Source organism: Heteronotia binoei, unplaced genomic scaffold, assembly GCF_032191835.1.
Source record: "Heteronotia binoei isolate CCM8104 ecotype False Entrance Well unplaced genomic scaffold, APGP_CSIRO_Hbin_v1 ptg001434l, whole genome shotgun sequence".
In the NCBI taxonomy this organism is placed as follows: Eukaryota; Metazoa; Chordata; class Lepidosauria; order Squamata; family Gekkonidae; genus Heteronotia; species Heteronotia binoei.
The window spans coordinates 29,914-46,954 of record NW_026800273.1 but is presented as its reverse complement, the minus strand read 5'-3'; the positions used below and the strand labels follow the sequence as shown (position 1 = coordinate 46,954).

Here is a 17,041-nt window from a genome sequence, read left to right as displayed (position 1 = left end):
TTCCCAACCCTAAACGAGACCCCAATGTTAAATGGAACATAAGTGTGTCCTGAACTCTAACCCTAACCCTAACCCTTACCATATGGGCCCATTCACTCTAATGAATCTCATAGGCTATAATGGAGAATGGAAAAACATCCAAAATTTTTCCCCATCAAGAGTATACCATTCAGTGTGATATTAAAAATTCATCTTTCCCAACCCTAAACGAGACCCCAATGTTAAATGGAACATAAGTGTGTCCTGAACTCTAACCCTAACCCTAACCCTTACCCTATGGGCCCATTCACTCTAATGAATCTCATAGGCTATAATGCAGAATGGAAAAACATCCAAATTTTTTCCCCATCAAGAGTATACCATTCAGTGTGATATTAAAAATTCATCTTTCCCAACCCTAAACGAGACCCCAATGTTAAATGGAACATAAGTGTGTCCTGAACTCTAACCCTAACCCTTACCCTATGGGCCCATTCACTCTAATGAATCTCATAGGCTATAATGGAGAATGGAAAAACATCCAAAATTTTTCCCCATCAAGAGTATACCATTCAGTGTGATATTAAAAATTCATCTTTCCCAACCCTAAACGAGACCCCAATGTTAAATGGAACATAAGTGTGTCCTGAACTCTAACCCTAACCCTAACCCTTACCCTATGGGCCCATTCACTCTAATGAATCTCATAGGCTATAATGGAGAATGGAAAAACATCCAAATTTTTTCCACAACAAGAGTATACCATTCAGTGTGATATTAAAAATTCATCTTTCCCAACCCTAAACCAGACCCCAATTTTAAATGGAACATAATTGTGTCCTGAATTCTAACCCCAATCCTAACACTTACCCTATGGGCCCATTCACTCTAATGAATCTCATAGGCTATAATGGAGAATGTAAACCATCCAAAATTCTTCCACATTAAGAGTATACCATTCAGTGTGATATTAAAAATTCATCTTACAGTAGGCCCTGTAAGAAGAGCCCTGTAAGCTCTTGGAGGATTGGCTACATCGGAGGGTGTGGCCTAATATGCAAAGGAGTTCCTGCTTCAAAAAAAGCCCTGCTGTAAAGTATCCTCCTTGCTAGAATTCTGACGGGGAGGGTGGGGGAGGGGACTGATTGATAGGTAGAGGTGCCAGGTCTGGTTTGGGAAATACCTGGAAAGTTTGGGAGTGGAGCCAGAAGAGAGCAAGGTTTGGGGGGGAGGAACCTCATTGGATTATGTCATAGACTCCACCTTCCAAAGCAGCCATTTTCTCCAGGTGAACTGATCTTTGTCACCTGGAGTTGTAATCTCAGGAGATCTCCAGCCACCGCCTGGTGGTTGGCAACCTTATCTATAGGCCACAGCGGCCGCAGATCCTCAGGCCATTATCTTGGGAAGAAGCCCCACTGAATAACACGAGGCTTGCATTTGAGTAGAACTGTTTTGGCTTGCATCCAACGTTCCCTCTAAGCTGTGGGGTCTTGTGAGCAAAAATTCTGCTTTTTGAGTGACTGGCATTAAAGTGGTGAGCTAATGCAGAAATTAGCTTGCTCTGGGGCCATCCTTCCTGAGTTAAGACAAAAATGTGCGAGCCAGAGGCTAACCCCCCCCCCCACCACCACCACCATGAGCTAAGTCACACTCACTCAGCTCAGAGGGAACACTGCTTGCATCCCACTTACAGAGACAAAATTGCAGAAGGACTGAGTGCCTCCGAGTTCATTGCATGGGGATTTCTAGCTAGATGAGGTCAGATCTCTCAGGGTGAAGGAATACAGGGCTGAATCATTTCCTACTCAGTGCCCCTGAATCATATTTCCACCCTGCCCTTCCTTCATTGAGCTCAGGGTGGTAAAAGTGGGTCCCCTTCTCCCTTTTCTCCCCAACAACAACCTTGCAAAGTAGGCTAGGTGAGATTGCCAAAAACCACCCAGTAGTGGGGATTTGAGCCTGAGTCTTTGCAGGCCAAATCTGCAGGGGCCGGTTCACACTCCAAGTGACCCCAGAGGTTCCTTGAGGTACCAAACTGGCAAAGGGGCATGGCATTTGAACACGCCTTTTGCTTGTCTTCACCACCTGGGCTGGGTTCAAAGCAGTCTGCAGATTCTCTGTATGCAGTCCAGATCGGGAGTGACTCAGGGGGAACAGCACACTCTCCCTGAAGCCCATCCGGTGAGGAATTGTAGGAGAAGACATGCCCTCTCTCTTCTATCACCCAGCTCTAAATCAGACCCTCAGTCCATCAAGATCAGTCTTGTCTATGCAGCATCTCTCTAAGATCTCAGACTGAGGTCTTTCCCGTCACCTTCTGCCTGGGCTTTTGAACTGGAGATGGCGGGGATTGAACCTGGGACCTTCTGCCTGCCAAGCAGAGGCTCTTCCACTGAACCACAGCCCCAACTTCATGGCTCTCAAGGATCTCAGGTAGAGTCTTTCATATCACCTCCTGTCTGGTCCTTTTAACTGGAGATGCCAGGGATTGAACCTGGGACCTTCCGCATGCCAAGCAGAGGCTCTACCACTGAACCACAGCCCCACTTCATGGCTCTCCAGGGTCTCAGGCAGAGGTCTTTCATATCACCTCCTGCCTGGTCCTTTTAACTGGAGATGCCAGGGATTGAACCTGGGACCTTCTGCCTGCCAAGCAGAGGCTCTTCCACTGGACCACAGCCCCAACTTCATGGCTCTCCAGGATCTCAGGTAGAGGTCTTTCATATCACCTCCTGCCTGGTCCTTTTAACTGGAGATGCCAGGGATTGAACCTGGGACCTTCTGCATGCCAAGCAGAGGCTCTACCACTGAGCTACAGAGCCCCACTTCATGGCTCTCCAGGGTCTCAGGTGGAAGTCTTTCCCATCACCTCCTGCCTGGTCCTTTTAACAGCCAATCAAATCTCCAGTGGCCAGTCAGAAGTCTTGCTCGGCAGAAGCCCCACCCACTTTCTGAAAACCCAGAAAAGGTATCCGCGTGTGTCCCAGTGCCCACAAACACCGCGTTAGAGACCCCTATTGTCCATTGTTTGTTTGTTGATTAGGTCTGAATTCTTTTGGCTTGGCGAGTGATTTTTTTTTCTTGACCCATAGAAAATCTGCCAAAACCAAGAGTAATGGCCTCGCATACTCTTGTACTTCCGAACAAGTCTCTGAATCTCACCTGCCTGCCCCAGGGTGATTTCACCAGCATCCAGTGGCTGAAGGAGAACCAGTATCTTCAACAGAACCATCAACTGCATTCGTCTGATGGCAACCAGACTCTTGTTCGTACAGGGGTCACCTTAGCCGATTCAGGGGCCTACCAGTGTGAAGTCAGAAACCTGGCCAACTGCAGCAGCAGTGACCCTGTGATCATCTCTGTAGCCTGTAAGTAACTGAAGGCCTCAGATTCAGCAGGAGCTCACAGGAGCACAGCTCCTGAACTTTTCTGAGGGTTCCCCCTCTTCCTCCCCGCCTACCTACCTTGTCCATTGCATAGCAGGTGCAGCTGCATAACAATCCCTGGATTAGGAGAGCGGGCAGCCAGCCAGCCACCAGGGGCTTTGCCACGCCCCCAGCAGCCCTCGTTAACCCCTGGAGAAGCCTGCACCACCCTTTCTCCACTTATGTGATTTTGGGCAGCGGGTGGCTTGCTGGCCTTTTGACTGGGGGGTGGTGGCATAGGAGAGCCCCAGGAGAGTGAGGCCTGCTTGGGCTGGCTGGATCTCTAGCCAGCCCAAGCAGGCCTCGCTCACCTGGGGCTCTCCTTTCTTGCATTGGGTTGCTTTTGGCAGGGGTGGCATATGCGAATGAGTTATGCTAATGAGCTCCGCCACCTGTTTTTCTACAAAATAACCTCTGAGTAACTCTGACCCATGAAGCCAAAGGTTCCCCAGACTCCTCAACCTTAAACATTTGCTTGGGTGTGTGTCTGCACCTGGAAGTCATGGTGCCCTCTGGGATTGACCCCTACTGGGAGCCTGAAAGATATTCAGGGAAGTGGCTGAATATAGCCTGCCCCTGCCCTCTCGACTGCTGGTATTCCAAAGAGGTCTCCCCTCCAACTACTTGCCCGAGTCTGTCCTGCTTAGCTTTTGAGATCTGATGAGATCGCTAGTTAAAAGGGCCAGGTTGTAGACGATGTTGAAAGACCTCTGCCTGCAGTCTGAATAGACAATACTGACCCGGGCAGACTGAGGGTCTGATTCAGGCAACATCCTGGGTCTGTTTGTAAGGAAAGGGCCATGGCTCAGTGACAGATTCAATCTCCGACATCTCCAGTTAAAGATGTCCAGGCCCGGGAGGTTTGTGTAGCAGGAAGTACTTTGCATATTAGGCCGCACACCCCTGATGTAGCCAATCCTCCAAGAATTTACAGGGCTCTTCTTTCAGGGCCTACTGTAAGCTCCAGGAGGATTGGCTGCATCAGGGATGCATGGCCTAATATGCAAAGGAGTTACTGCTACAAAAGAAAGCCCTCCCAAAACCACACCTATGTTGCACAACAAACAAAAAGGAATGGGGAGTGTTCAAGGAGGGAACTGAGCGATCACAGGGTGACTGGGCTGTTAAACTGCCCAGGGGCTAGCCAAGAAAGTCACACAGCCAGGGCACGGCAAGGGGAAAGCATGCCAACTCAAACTGGCATATGGCCTTCCTTTTCCTTGCTGCTGGCTAGCTCTGAGCCAGTGCTCATCCCATATCACTTGCCACCACCAAGGTCTTCTGCTACACCAGGGGTGGGGAAAGTCTGTCCCAAGATCTGTCTCGAGACCACTTGGTCTGGTCCTCGGGGATTGCTGGACTGTAGGGGTCCCAACCCTCCCGCCCTAGCGGGGGACCCCAGGTTTTCCAGCCTCTTCCCCCGCTCTCCAAAAAAACGGAAGCGGGGGAGAGGGGGGAAACAGCGCCAAGCAGCGTGGCGAGCCGCCCCATCTCGGAGCAGCAATGCCGCTGCGCTGCTGCCGCCTCTTCTCTGAGGACCCCAGCTCAAGCCAGTTCTGGGGGCCCGAGAGGCCGCGCTCTTCACTGGCACCCGGGGAACTCAAGCCGCCGCTGCCGCCGCTGACCGAAGCCGGGGGAGGAGAGCGCCTGCCCACAGAGGAGATGGTGCAGGTAAGAGTCCTTCGGGCGCGCAGCTCGTCCCAGGAGAGCCTGCTTGGTGTGCCCCCCGGCTGTGGAGCAGCCGGCGTCCTTGGGTGGGGCCGGGCGAGGGCGTGGGGCGGACAGGCCGCCGCAGCTGCAAGTTTTTAGAAACAGGGCAGGGCAGGCCAGAGCTGAGCCACATGACAGCCTCCTTGGGCCCCAGCTGGCCAGTAAGAATTGTGAGGCACAGACACACTGTGCAGTGGTCTCTCCAGGGGCCGACTGGCTGGCAGGGATTCCTTTATTTCCTTTTCTTCCCCACACTTCTTTATTTCCCTTTATTCTACTTTCTTTCCCACTCCTCCACTTGCGCCTGCTGGAATGGCCTTGGGTCAGCCATAGCTCTGGCAGAGATTGTCCTTGAAAGAGCAGCTGCTGTGAGAGCCCTCTCAGCCCCACCCACCTCACAGGATGTCTGTTGTGGGGGGAGAAGATAAAGGAGATTGTAAGCCACTCTGAGTCTCTGATTCAGAGAGAAGGGTAGGGTATAAATCTGCAATTCTTCTTCTTGTTCTTCTCCCTTACAATTCTTCTCCCTCCCCCCTTTCTTTATTTTCCTTTATTACCCAGCTACCACCAGTTCAGTTTGTGCTTGATTATCCCAGATGGTGTGGCCTAATATGCTAATGAGTGAATGACCTAATATGCTAATATTAGGGGATGTGGTCTAATATGCTAATGAGTTCCTGCTGGGCTTTTTCTACCAAAAAAAGCCCTGGACCTTAGCATTTGCCTAGGGCAGTGGGTCATGTGTGTGTGTGTGCCAAATTAGGCTCTCCCCACATGACTTCAAATACAGACTATTTGCATTCATTTTGCCGGCCTGAATCATTCTCCCGTGGCAGAGCACTGTTTTTTAAGCTGATAATTTTGTATGGCCCGCGAATGATGTTATAAATATCCAAATTGCCCTTGGCAGAAAAAAAGGTTCCCCACCCCTGTGCTACAGAAACAACTCAGCCACCTAAGAACACAGTTGTTATGTAATTCCTTGACTGGTTATCAAACCATTACTACCCAACCTTTCTCTTGCAGGTGAAAGATCCCAGCATGCAATAAAATATTAAGAACTAGGATTGCCAGCTCCAGGAGATTCACTGCCACAGGAGGTGGTGGCGTCCACAAGCATAGCCACCTTCAAGAAGGGGTTAGATAAAAATATGGAGCAGAGGTCCATCAGTGGCTATTAGCCACAGTGTGTGTGTGTGTGTATATATATATATATATATATATATATATATTTGGCCGCTGTGTGACACAGAATGTTGGACTGGATGGGCCATTGGCCTGATCTAACATGGCTTCTCTTATGTTCTTATGTTCTTATGAGATTTTGAGGGTGGAGCTTGAGGAGGGGAGGGTTTGGGGAAGGAGGGGAGGGACTTCAATGGGGTATACTGTCAATAGAGCCCACCTTCCAATGTAGCCATTTCTCTCCAGGGGAAATGATTTCTGTCTCCTGGAGATCAGGTGTAATAGTGGGAGATCTCCAGGCCCCACCTGGAGGTTGGCAACCTTATAACTGGTGGCCATCCAGAGAGATTATTCAGCCCAGAACCAAGTCTTAGGGTGGCTCCTTTACGATTGATCTTCCTGTTTTGTTTTTGTTCTTTGCAGATGGACCGGACGCCGTTGAAATAAGCCCCTCTGGAAACATAACCCAGCTCTTGGGTTCCCCTTTGAATCTAAACTGCAGTGCCGATTCTGTCCCTGCCGCCGAATACAGCTGGTTTTTCAATAACACCCTTGTGGGTCTTGGGAGAATCATGACCATTAATTCCACAGCCTGGACACATGAGGGGACTTACGAATGTTGGGCGTACAATGCTCTAACCAACCTCACAGGCCGGGCCTTGGTTACGGTATCAGTGGTGATTGTAGCAAGCCAAGGTGAATTTCTAGAGCGTCTACTCTTTCTGGTCCAGAAATAAAGGGGATGGGGGAATCTTCTCTAAGACTTTTGAGAGATCCAATCAATCTCTGTCCATTCAGTCTACCTTGTAAGGGTGTTATGGAGGTGAAAAATGATGCTGTCTTTAGATATCACCTACATCTCTTGAGAGACAGGACTGGATAGAGCTGGGGGGAGGTCAATAAATGGTTGTCATTCATCATTGCTGAATTTCTCTGTGTTTCTTTCCCAGAATCCCCTTCTGTTCAGCCGACATTAATTCCAAGAATCATTTCAGGCACCGTTATTGGAATACTGGCGGGAGTGGTTTTAATCGTGATCCCCGTGTACTGTTTCTGTGAGTAACATCCCAGAATGGGAACAATCCAGGCTCCTTGGTTCTGATTCTCTCAGAATCAGAAGCAATAACTCAGAACAGGGAAGACTTGATCTTCTGCTTTCAATGGATAATTCGCAGCTTTCCTTCAAGCTAGGCTGCTCATTCATAATCCTGTTGTTACTGCAAGGCCGCAGGTCCTAAGCCAGTGAAACAACAGTACAGAAAACCTCTAAACTAGAGGTACAGTACAGAAAACCTCTAAGCTAGAGGTTCGCCAACCTTTTTGGGCCAGCTGACACCTCTGGAATTCTGACATGGTATGGTGGGGGGCACAGCCACAAAATGGCTGCCACAAAATGGGCTATCGCAGGAGGCCAAGCCAGCCACAAAATGGCTGCCACAAAAGAGCTGCCAGAGGAGGTGAGGCCAACCACAAAATGGTTGCCACAGCTTACTTCAGTCACAGTGAAGATATTGCAGAAGCAGTTGCTGCCAGAGGAATTGTTTTAAAATGACTGCCCAGCCAATCAAATCTCCAGTGGTCAATCAGAGGCCTAGCTGGGCAGAAGTCCCACCCAACTTCACCCACTTTCTAAAAACATTTGGTGGGCACTAGGAAAGGTATCGGCTGGTGCCCAGGCACCAAGTTAGAGCCTCATATTCTATTTCCTCTTGGACCTATCAACCACCAGGTTCTTCAGGGACACCTTGTGACTGGAGAGATGTGCTCAGTTTATCTCTCTCTGTGTTTGTTAAATCTACACTTTGAAACTGAACCCAACAGCAGGTCGGCTGGCCTCATTTTAAGCATGGTTCCCTTTTCCCCAGGTGTCCGTGTTCAGAGTCAGAAGCCTCCACAGGTCCCGCCAATTGTGTCCCAGTGTGACAAGAAGCCCCCTGACATACCAGCAAAGCATGGGGTGAGTATTAGAGAGACGGCTGCTGCTTCTAGTTTGGTGTAGTGGTTAAGTGTGTGGACTCTTATCTGGGAGAACTGGTTTGATTCCCCACTCCTCCACTTGCAGCTGCCGGAATGGCCTTGGGTTAGCCTTGAAAGGGCAGCTTCTGTCAGAGCTCTCTCAGTCCCACCCACCTCACAGGGTGTCTGTTGTGGGTGAAGAAGATAAAGGAAATTATAAGCCACTCTGAGACTCAGATTCAGAGAGAAGGGCGGAGTATAAATCTACGGTTTCTTCTTCTTCTTCTACTTCTTCTTCTTATTCTACGATTCCACTTTTATCTAGGGAAATAACAGTGGCCAAGAGACAGAGACAAGGCAGTCCCAAATTTGAATTTGGCCTATGGCAGGAAATTGTTAGCAACCTTTAGCCTCTCCGTCTCCAGCTCCCCACCTGCTTTTCTGTGTTTGGTTTTATTTATTTATTTAGAATTTATATCCCGCCCTTCCCACGAATGGCTCAGGGCGGCACTGAACATCCGGCTTGATGCAGCATTCTGCAGATGTCAGAAGTTTTTTCTCTGTCCTGATATAAGGTGTTACATTATTTTTAGAGAACAGAGTTAGAGTTCAGTGGCACCTTTAAGATCAACAAAGTTTTATTCAAGGTATGAGCTTTCGTGTGCATGCACACTTCCTCAGATACATAGAAATGGAAGATAACTTTTCAGACTTGTAGACAGAGGCTGAAGAGCAAATTAGCATGTAACATGCTGAAGATATTTTAAGATACGCCAAGGCAAAACAGGAATAACAGGTATTTGGGGTCAACAGTTGTTTGGGTTTAATTAAGGGGAGCAACAGTGAAGTAATAAATATGTCAAAATAGGAGGTAAATGCATAAGAGAATCCTTTCTAATTGTTGGAAGTTAACTGAGATGCTCCATTAGTCTCCTCTCAAGCATGAAGGTAGCAAACAGCATTTTTTTTCTTTTGTTGAGCTGGGGTGCAGTGTTATGTGGGGAAATATATATATATATATATATATATATATATATATATATATATATATATATATATATATATATATATATATATATATATACACACACACACACACACACATTTTCATTGCATTACATGTGGTTACGTATACTATTTCCCCCAGTATGAATTCACACAGAGTGTTCAGGAAAAGAGTTAAATCTCAAATCCACCCCCATCCTTCTTAGGGTCAAAAAACCCACAGCAGGGCAGTGGGGTGGGGAGTAGATTGGCCCTTAAAAGTTAAGAGACTCCAGGAGCCATTTCGTAGAAAAAGATATGCCAGAGCTCATTAGCACAACTCATTTGCGTATGCCACACACCCTTGACATCACCGGAAGGTGAACTAAATTGTATCAGCTCAGCATCTACCTTAAATGCTTCTTGAATTATAATGGTCGTAGTGAAACCTTACTCTCATCATACTTTTTAAATGACTTTCTCCTATGTGGCCACAGTGGCATGAGGAAGATTTCCATTTCTCTGCTTTGTATGTTTTAGTTATCTTCCCTTTTTTGTGGGAGGAAATATTAGAAAGTTTGTCAAATCTTAAGAGTTCAGCAAAATTCTCCCAGGGGGTTTCAACAATGGAGCCCTGAAGCAAGGGTTTGGGGGGTTTTGGGTGGGGGAGGCGGGTTAAGAAAGAAAGAGCACAATAAAGTTTTAGAGGGTCCGGAACTCCACTCCTCCTGCCCAAAACAAGGCCTGGTAGACTCCCAGTGTTCAGTGGGTAGCTATTCAGTACCCTGGAGAGCTCCTAGAATTACATAATGTCTGTGAGACAGTTCTGTAGGAGAGAATCTAATGTACACAGATCACAGACTGGTTTTTTTTTTCTGAGTGCAATTCACAGTGGGGGTGTCTCTAATTGTGCAAGAGACCCACTGAGCAATTAACATTTCTTTTTCTCTTTGTCTCCAGCCAAAGCTGGAAAACTCCCCTGATCCAAACTCCATGTATCAGGTAAATACCTATTCTCCCTCCCCACCAGCGAACTGGGCATGGCAAGGGAGGGAAAGGCCAAGCCAAAGGTGGGAAAAAACACAGTCCTGCTTTGGTTTTGGCCAAAATGTTGAATTGTGCTTCATCTGGATGGCCCAAGCTAGCCCAGTCTTGGTAGATCTCGGAAGCTAAGCTGGGTCAGCCCTGGTGAGTGTTTGGATGGGAGACCACCAAGGAAGTCCAGGGTCACCACGCAGAAACAGGTAATGGCAAATCACCTGCGTTCCTCTCTTGCCTTGAAAACCCTAAGACAGGGGTTTCAAACATGTGGCCCGGGGGCTGAATCAGGTCCCCAGAGGGCTCCTAGCAGGCCCTCGAGCAACTGGCTGTCACCTGCTTCCTTCTCTCCCTCTCTCTTGCTTCCTTCTGCATAACAGCTGGCTTTGCAAGGTTTGCTCAATCACATAGGAGCTACAGAGCAAAACCTCTGTTTTCTCCATTGGCTGAGGCTCCTCCCTTGGAGAGGAAGAGGGGACTGCGGAGCTTGTTTTTCCAGTCTCTCTCAGTCACACAACAGAGCTACTGAGCCTAGCCTCTCCTCTTTTCCCCTCCTGGTTCCCTGGGGAGGGAAGGAAGGAAGGAAGGAAAGAGCCAGAGCTTCCTTTGCCCAGTTCCCTGGATCCCATGGGAGAGATACAAAGAAAGCACCTTTGATACCAACAACTGCTAACGTTTTAAGCATGTTTTAAGGTTTTGTTTTTTTAAAAAAAAATTAACTGTGTTTGTCTGTGTCCTTTATAAAGTTTATATCTCTGCTACCTAATTTTAAATAGGTATACACATTGCCTGGCCCAACATGACACGGCCCAACATGACATGGCCCGGCCCAACTAGAATTCATTTATATCAGATCTGGCCCTTATACCAAATGAGTTTGACCATGCCCTAAGACGTCACCATAAGTTACTTGTGAGTTGGCAGCTCTTTCCATTGCTAAAGTATCTCTACAGCCATTTGCCCTCTTTGTAAGCTGTAGCCTCTTGTTTCCCAAGGCAGGCAACCAAATGTTTCTCTTATGAAGCTCCTAATTTAGGACACAAAGGGCAGGAGCAACTTGGTCATTTGCGGCTGAGCCCGTACCATGCAAGAAATTATTCTGAATTATTTAGCTGGACTTGGGATGTGGTTTCCCCTTTATGCCATAACAGAGACTGGTAAGCTTACAGCAGGGGTCATCAACCTTTTTAAAGCCTGCGGGCATCTTTGGAACTCAGACACAGTGTGGTGGGTGCAGCCACAAAATGGCCATCACAGCAGGCAGAGCCAGCCACAAAATGGCTGCCACAGCAGGCCAAGCCAGCCACAAAATGGCTGTCACAGCTTACCTTCAGTCACCCCATGAAGACCCTTGTGCTATGGCGGCAGCTGCTGCCAAAGCAACATTTAAAAAAAAAAAACTGTACAACCAATCAGAGGCCTTGATGGAGAAAAGCCCCACCTGGCCATGCCCACCTTAAAAAAATACTTGACAAGCTCCGGGAAAGGTATCAGTGGATACCATGGTGCTCACAAGTGCCGCTTTGGGGACTCTGGCTTAGAGGATCTCCAGGCATGGAAAGATTTCTGAGGCTAGAGGGGTTGCGGTGGTGAAGTTTCTCACAGCCGTTGTGTAAGGCCATGTTTTCTCCTAGTGTTGTGTGATACAGGATTAGTGCAGTGAGGGCAGATGACTCAGATCTGATGAGTGACTTTTACTCAGGATTTGATGGCTCATTACCCTCAGGAATAGAGAAAGTGTGGTGTAAATTCTGTCAAGTGACAGGATATGGGCTCAGTGGCAGAGCCTGGACGTCATGAAGGGCAGGAAAGCGTGAGCCAGGCAGACTGGAGGGTGATTATTTCCCCTTTTCAGAATTTGTTGTTGTTGTTCAGTCTCACAGTCAAGTCCAACTCTTTGCGACACCATGGACCAAGTCACGCCAGGCCCTCCTGTCTTCTACCATTCAGAAATTTCAGAATTTACCTGAGGTTAGATATGGAATTTGGGAGCTAAAAGATGGAACTCTTCAGATTTTGAGGTTTTAAACCTTGGTCAAAATGTGACAGGGATCAGCAAGCAGACCAAATTTATGTCACCCAGGAGGCCTCCTGATTTCTAGGGCCTATGTGAAGTGAAGGCTACGGAGGAGAAGGTGGGTATTAGGGTGGGGAAGAGGGCTTGGGAGGTCATGCTCCACCAATTCCCACCCCCTCCTTAGAATAGCCCTCCAACAACACTAGCTGTCAGCCTGACCAACCCAGCAGAGCACCAGTGTCTCTCAGGATGACCAAATTCTGACAGGAAAAGTATCCAAAAAAATGGCCGGCTCACGTGTCAAGACCTGCCTCAATTACTGCACAATTTCAGCATGATTTTCAACAGCCAGGCTCTAAAAGGGGTTCCAATGGATTCCAGATTCCAAGCTGAATAGTCTTTCATTTTCTCCTCAGGAACTCCAGTGTGGAGATGAGGCTTTATATCAAGAGCTGGAAAGGTAAATGAAGCCAATCACTGCCTCCTCCCCTTCTCCAGATCTAATTTCTGGACAAGAGAGGTGTTGGATCTTGCCCATGTCTTAAAGGTGTCCCTGCTGCCCCAAACATCCTGCCCTTCAGTCCCAGATAGAGGGGAGGTCGTTTCTGTTACCCAGAAGGAGCAGGCACTCTGTGCATGCTCAGAGGAGCCCTCCGTTTCCACAGAAGTGCTAAAAATACATTCTGGCACTGCGAGCTTTTATGTTGGCCAGACTCGACATATTTCCATCATCCATGGTCTCTGGTAGATATAAGGGCAGGGCCTTTTTTGTAGAAAAAGGCCAGCAGGAACTCATTTTCATATTAGGCCATACCCCCTGACATCACCATTGTTTTGCATAGGGCATTTTTGTAGAAAAACCCCAGCAGAAGCTTGCTTGCATATTAGGCCACACCTCTTGATACCAGAATAGCCCTGTGGTGCAGAGTGTTAAAGCTGCAGTACTGCAGTCCTAAGCTCTGCTCATGACCTGGGTTTGATCCCCAGCAGAAGCACATTCTATTAGACTTCCCGTTACTTACCCATCCATCACCCAATGCCGTCTAATCAAACCTCTCCTCTTAACCCCCAACTTGGTGACAAGCAAAAGGGTAGAGTTTTTGTTGGCTGACAAGTGTCCCTCAATTACTGAGCAGGTTGCAGATTTTCTGGCCCTAGCAGTGAATGAGAAATTGAAAATGGAGGAATACCTCGCTCCACTTTTCTTAGTTAAGTTTCGCTTATAACCTTGAATTCCCATGTTGGTTGGGCTTGCAAATAACTGTGGTTTGTATGCCCCATTTTGAAGTTCCTTTGGACCTTATATTTCTTTTCTGTTATGCCAATAAAGGTTATGTCTGTCTATTCTTGGCCTGACTCTAATGCAGGTCAAGTCCTGATTCCCAGCACCGCCCCTCCCACTCCTCAGATTTATTACCTTACAATGCTTCTGGAATTATAATTGTCATCATAAAACCTCACTCCCATCATACTTTTAAAATGACTTTCTCCTATGTGGCCCCAGTGGCACGACGAAGATGTCCCTTTGTCTGCTTGATATATTTAGGCTATTTTCCCATTTTTTGTGGGGAAAAATATTAGGAAGTTTGTCAAATCTTAAAGCAAAATTCTCACTGGGGGTTTGAGCAACGGAGGGTGGGGGGGGAGAAAGAAAGAGCACAATGAAATTTAGAGGTTCCAGAGCTCCGCTCCTGTGAGCTCCTGCCCAAAATGAGGCCTGGTTATGAGGATAAAACAGAGTAGAGGAGAACGATGTAAGCTGCTCAGCGTAATAAAATAAAATAACTCTTTTGCAGGTGACTTCCTCTGAGCCGTACAGGGGCAAGAGGCGGCCGCTTTCCCCACCCTGCAATATCCCAACTGGATGCTTCTCCGTTCAATGCCTTCTGCTTTAAAAGGGCTGGCCTGGCGCAGTTTGAAATGGCATCCAGTATATGCGTATAGACCATGGCTGTTATATGGCTGCCAGCCTCCAGGTTTGGCCTGGAGATCTCCCAGCATTACAACGGCTCTCCAAATGACAAAGATCACTTCTCCTGGAGGAAACAGTGGCTCTGGAAGGTGGACTCTATGGCATCATATGCTGCTAAGGGCCCTCCCCAGACTCCACCCCCATGAATTTATTCACCTGGAGATGATAACATGAGGCTATTTTGGGGTATTCAGCCAGCCTTTTTTTTTTCTTCCCCAGATGAGAAAGTATGCTTCAGCGTAATAAATTCTGTTGGTGTAAAATCTGGAATGGAAATATTTTCTTTTAGACAGTCCTCCCCTACAATCAAAATGCACAAATGATGATGATGATGATGATGATGATGGTGATGATGATGATGATGTTGATTTATACCCAGCCCTTCATTCTGAACCTGTCCTCCCAAGTTTGGTGTAGTGGTTAAATGTGTAGACTCTTATCTGGGAGAACCGGGTTTGATTCCCCACTCCTCCACTTGCAGCTGCTGGAATGGCCTTGGGTCAGCCATAGCTCTTGTAGAAGTTGTCCTTGAAAGGACAGCTGCTGTGAGAGCCAGTTTGATGCAGTGGTTAACTGTGCAGACTCTTACCTGGGAGAACCGGGTTTGATTCCCCCACTCCTCCACTTGCACCTACTGGAATGGCCTTGGGTCAGCCATAGCTCTTGTAGAAGTTGTCCTTGAAAGGACAGCTGCTGTGAGAGCCAGTTTGGTGTAGTGGTTAACTGTGCAGACTCTTATCTGGAAGAACTGGGTTTGATTCCCCCACTCCTCCACTTGCACCTACTGGAACGGCCTTGGGTCAGCCATAGCTCTTGTAGAAGTTGTCCTTGAAAGGACAGCTGCTGTGAGAGCCAGTTTGATGTAGTGGTTAACTGTGCAGACTCTTATCTGGGAGAACCGGGTTTGATTCCCCCACTCCTCCTCTTGCACCTACTGGAATGGCCTTGGGTCAGCCATAGCTCTTGTAGAAGTTGTCCTTGAAAGGACAGCTGCTGTGAAAGCCAGTTTGGTGTAGTGGTTAACTGTGCAGACTCTTATCTGGGAGAACCGGGTTTGATTCCCCACTTCTCCACTTGCAGCTTCTGGAATGGCCTTGGGTCAGCCATAGCTCTTGTAGAAGTTGTCCTTGAAAGGACAGCTGCTGTGAGAGCCAGTTTGGTGTAGTGGTTAACTGTGCAGACTCTTATCTGGGAGAACCGGGTTTGATTCCCCACTCCTCCACTTGCAGCTGCTGGAATGGCCTTGGGTCAGCCATAGCTCTTGTAGAAGTTGTCCTTGAAAGGACAGCTGCTGTGAGAGCCAGTTTGGTGTAGTGGTTAAATGTGCAGACTCTTATCTGGGAGAACCGGGTTTGATTCCCCACCCCTCCACTTGCAGCTGCTGGAATGGCCTTGGGTCAGCCATAGCTATCACAGGAGTTGTCCTTGAAAGGGCAGCTTCTGGGAGAGCTCTCTCAGCCCCACCCACCCCACAGGGTGTCTGTTGTGGGGAAGAAGATAAATAAGATTGCAAGCCGCTCTGACACTCTGAGATTCAGAGTGAAGGGCAGAGTGAAAATCCAGTATCATCTATCCTTCTTCTTCTTCTTCTTCTTCTTCTTCTTCTTCTTCTTCTTCTTCTTCTTCTTCTTCTTCTTCTTCTTCTTCTTCTTCTTCTTCTTCTTCTTCTTCTTCTTCTTCTTCTTCTCCTCCTCCTCCTCCTCCTCCTCCTCCTCCTCCTCCTCCTCCTCCTGGGTTAATATGAACCTGGTGTGTTGGGGGAGGGGTTTGGCCCAAATAAACGCCATCTTCTAGACTAGACCCAGCTGCAGCAGTGGTTTGTATAGACCAGAAATCCCCAAATGTGCCTGACTGCTGGGGAGGGTGGGAGAGATAGGGTAGTCTCTATGCTTTGAGGAAGAGATTGGTTGGCAAAGAAAGGGGAAGGTTTGGTCAACATGTGGCCGCAAGGAGAAGTAGCCAAGTTGGAGTCTGTCTCTAGAAGTATGCCGAGGACATTCAGCTGTGTTGTGTTGTGTGCGTCTGGGATGAGCTCATCTGGTGGGTAAACATGAAGCAGGGCAAAGGGCTCTTTAACTCTCTCCTTCCCAGCATGAACTGGTAACCAAGAGCTCTCTTCCTTTTAGGCACCTTTGGACAGCATTCCCCATTGGCTTGCGTTTGGGCAGAAATGCACAATAACCGGATACTCCCTGCAAGCTTCTGTGGCTATTTTCATGGGGAGGAGGGAATGAAAGAATCCTTTAATGGTTTAACCACCATTCACAGAGTGGGTTTAACCACCATTCCCAGGGAACCCTAGGAAATGTAGTTCTGTTGGGAGGGGTGATAAGTCTGTATCAAACAGGCACTAGTTTACCAAACTACGACTCCCAGGATTCTTGGAAGGGGGCAGCCATCACAATTGGTATAAAGTCAGTATAGTACATGGATGTGCTTAAAGAGGGAAGGTGGCATGATAGAACCCGAAGAACAAAGTCCGAGTCCAGTGGTACCTTTAAGACCAACAAAGTTTACTTCTGGGTATCAGCTTCTGAGTGCACGCCCACTTCTTTAGATACAAGTGTGCACACACCAGAATTAAGCTGCTGTATGCTTCAGACCAACACAGTGAGCCAGCTGAATGGTATAACCTGAATGGTTCAGCCTGGGGCGCCAGAACCCCTAGCACTGGGCGTGTTTATAGTTTGCTTGTCCTGATTGTAATAAATAGTGTATGATTTTTAGTAACTTTGCTCACAGTCACCTTTGGGTTTAGGTTGTTGGAATTCC

At 47.8% G+C, this 17,041-nt stretch overlaps 1 protein-coding gene across 1 annotated transcript in view; it reads left to right on the top strand.

Moving 5' to 3' along the window:
- Positions 1-3,097: 3,097 nt before the first annotated feature.
- Positions 3,098-17,041, top strand: part of LOC132591066 (B-cell receptor CD22-like) — a gene marked incomplete at its 3' end in the record, with an annotated part of 39,562 nt that continues 25,618 nt past the window's right edge. Inside the window, exons 1-6 of the mRNA XM_060263952.1 lie at positions 3,098-3,350; positions 6,726-6,998; positions 7,253-7,357; positions 8,168-8,259; positions 10,203-10,244; positions 12,714-12,757. Coding sequence (XP_060119935.1) covers positions 3,098-3,350; positions 6,726-6,998; positions 7,253-7,357; positions 8,168-8,259; positions 10,203-10,244; positions 12,714-12,757 — 809 coding nt within the window. The remainder of the gene's footprint in view (positions 3,351-6,725; positions 6,999-7,252; positions 7,358-8,167; positions 8,260-10,202; positions 10,245-12,713; positions 12,758-17,041) is intronic.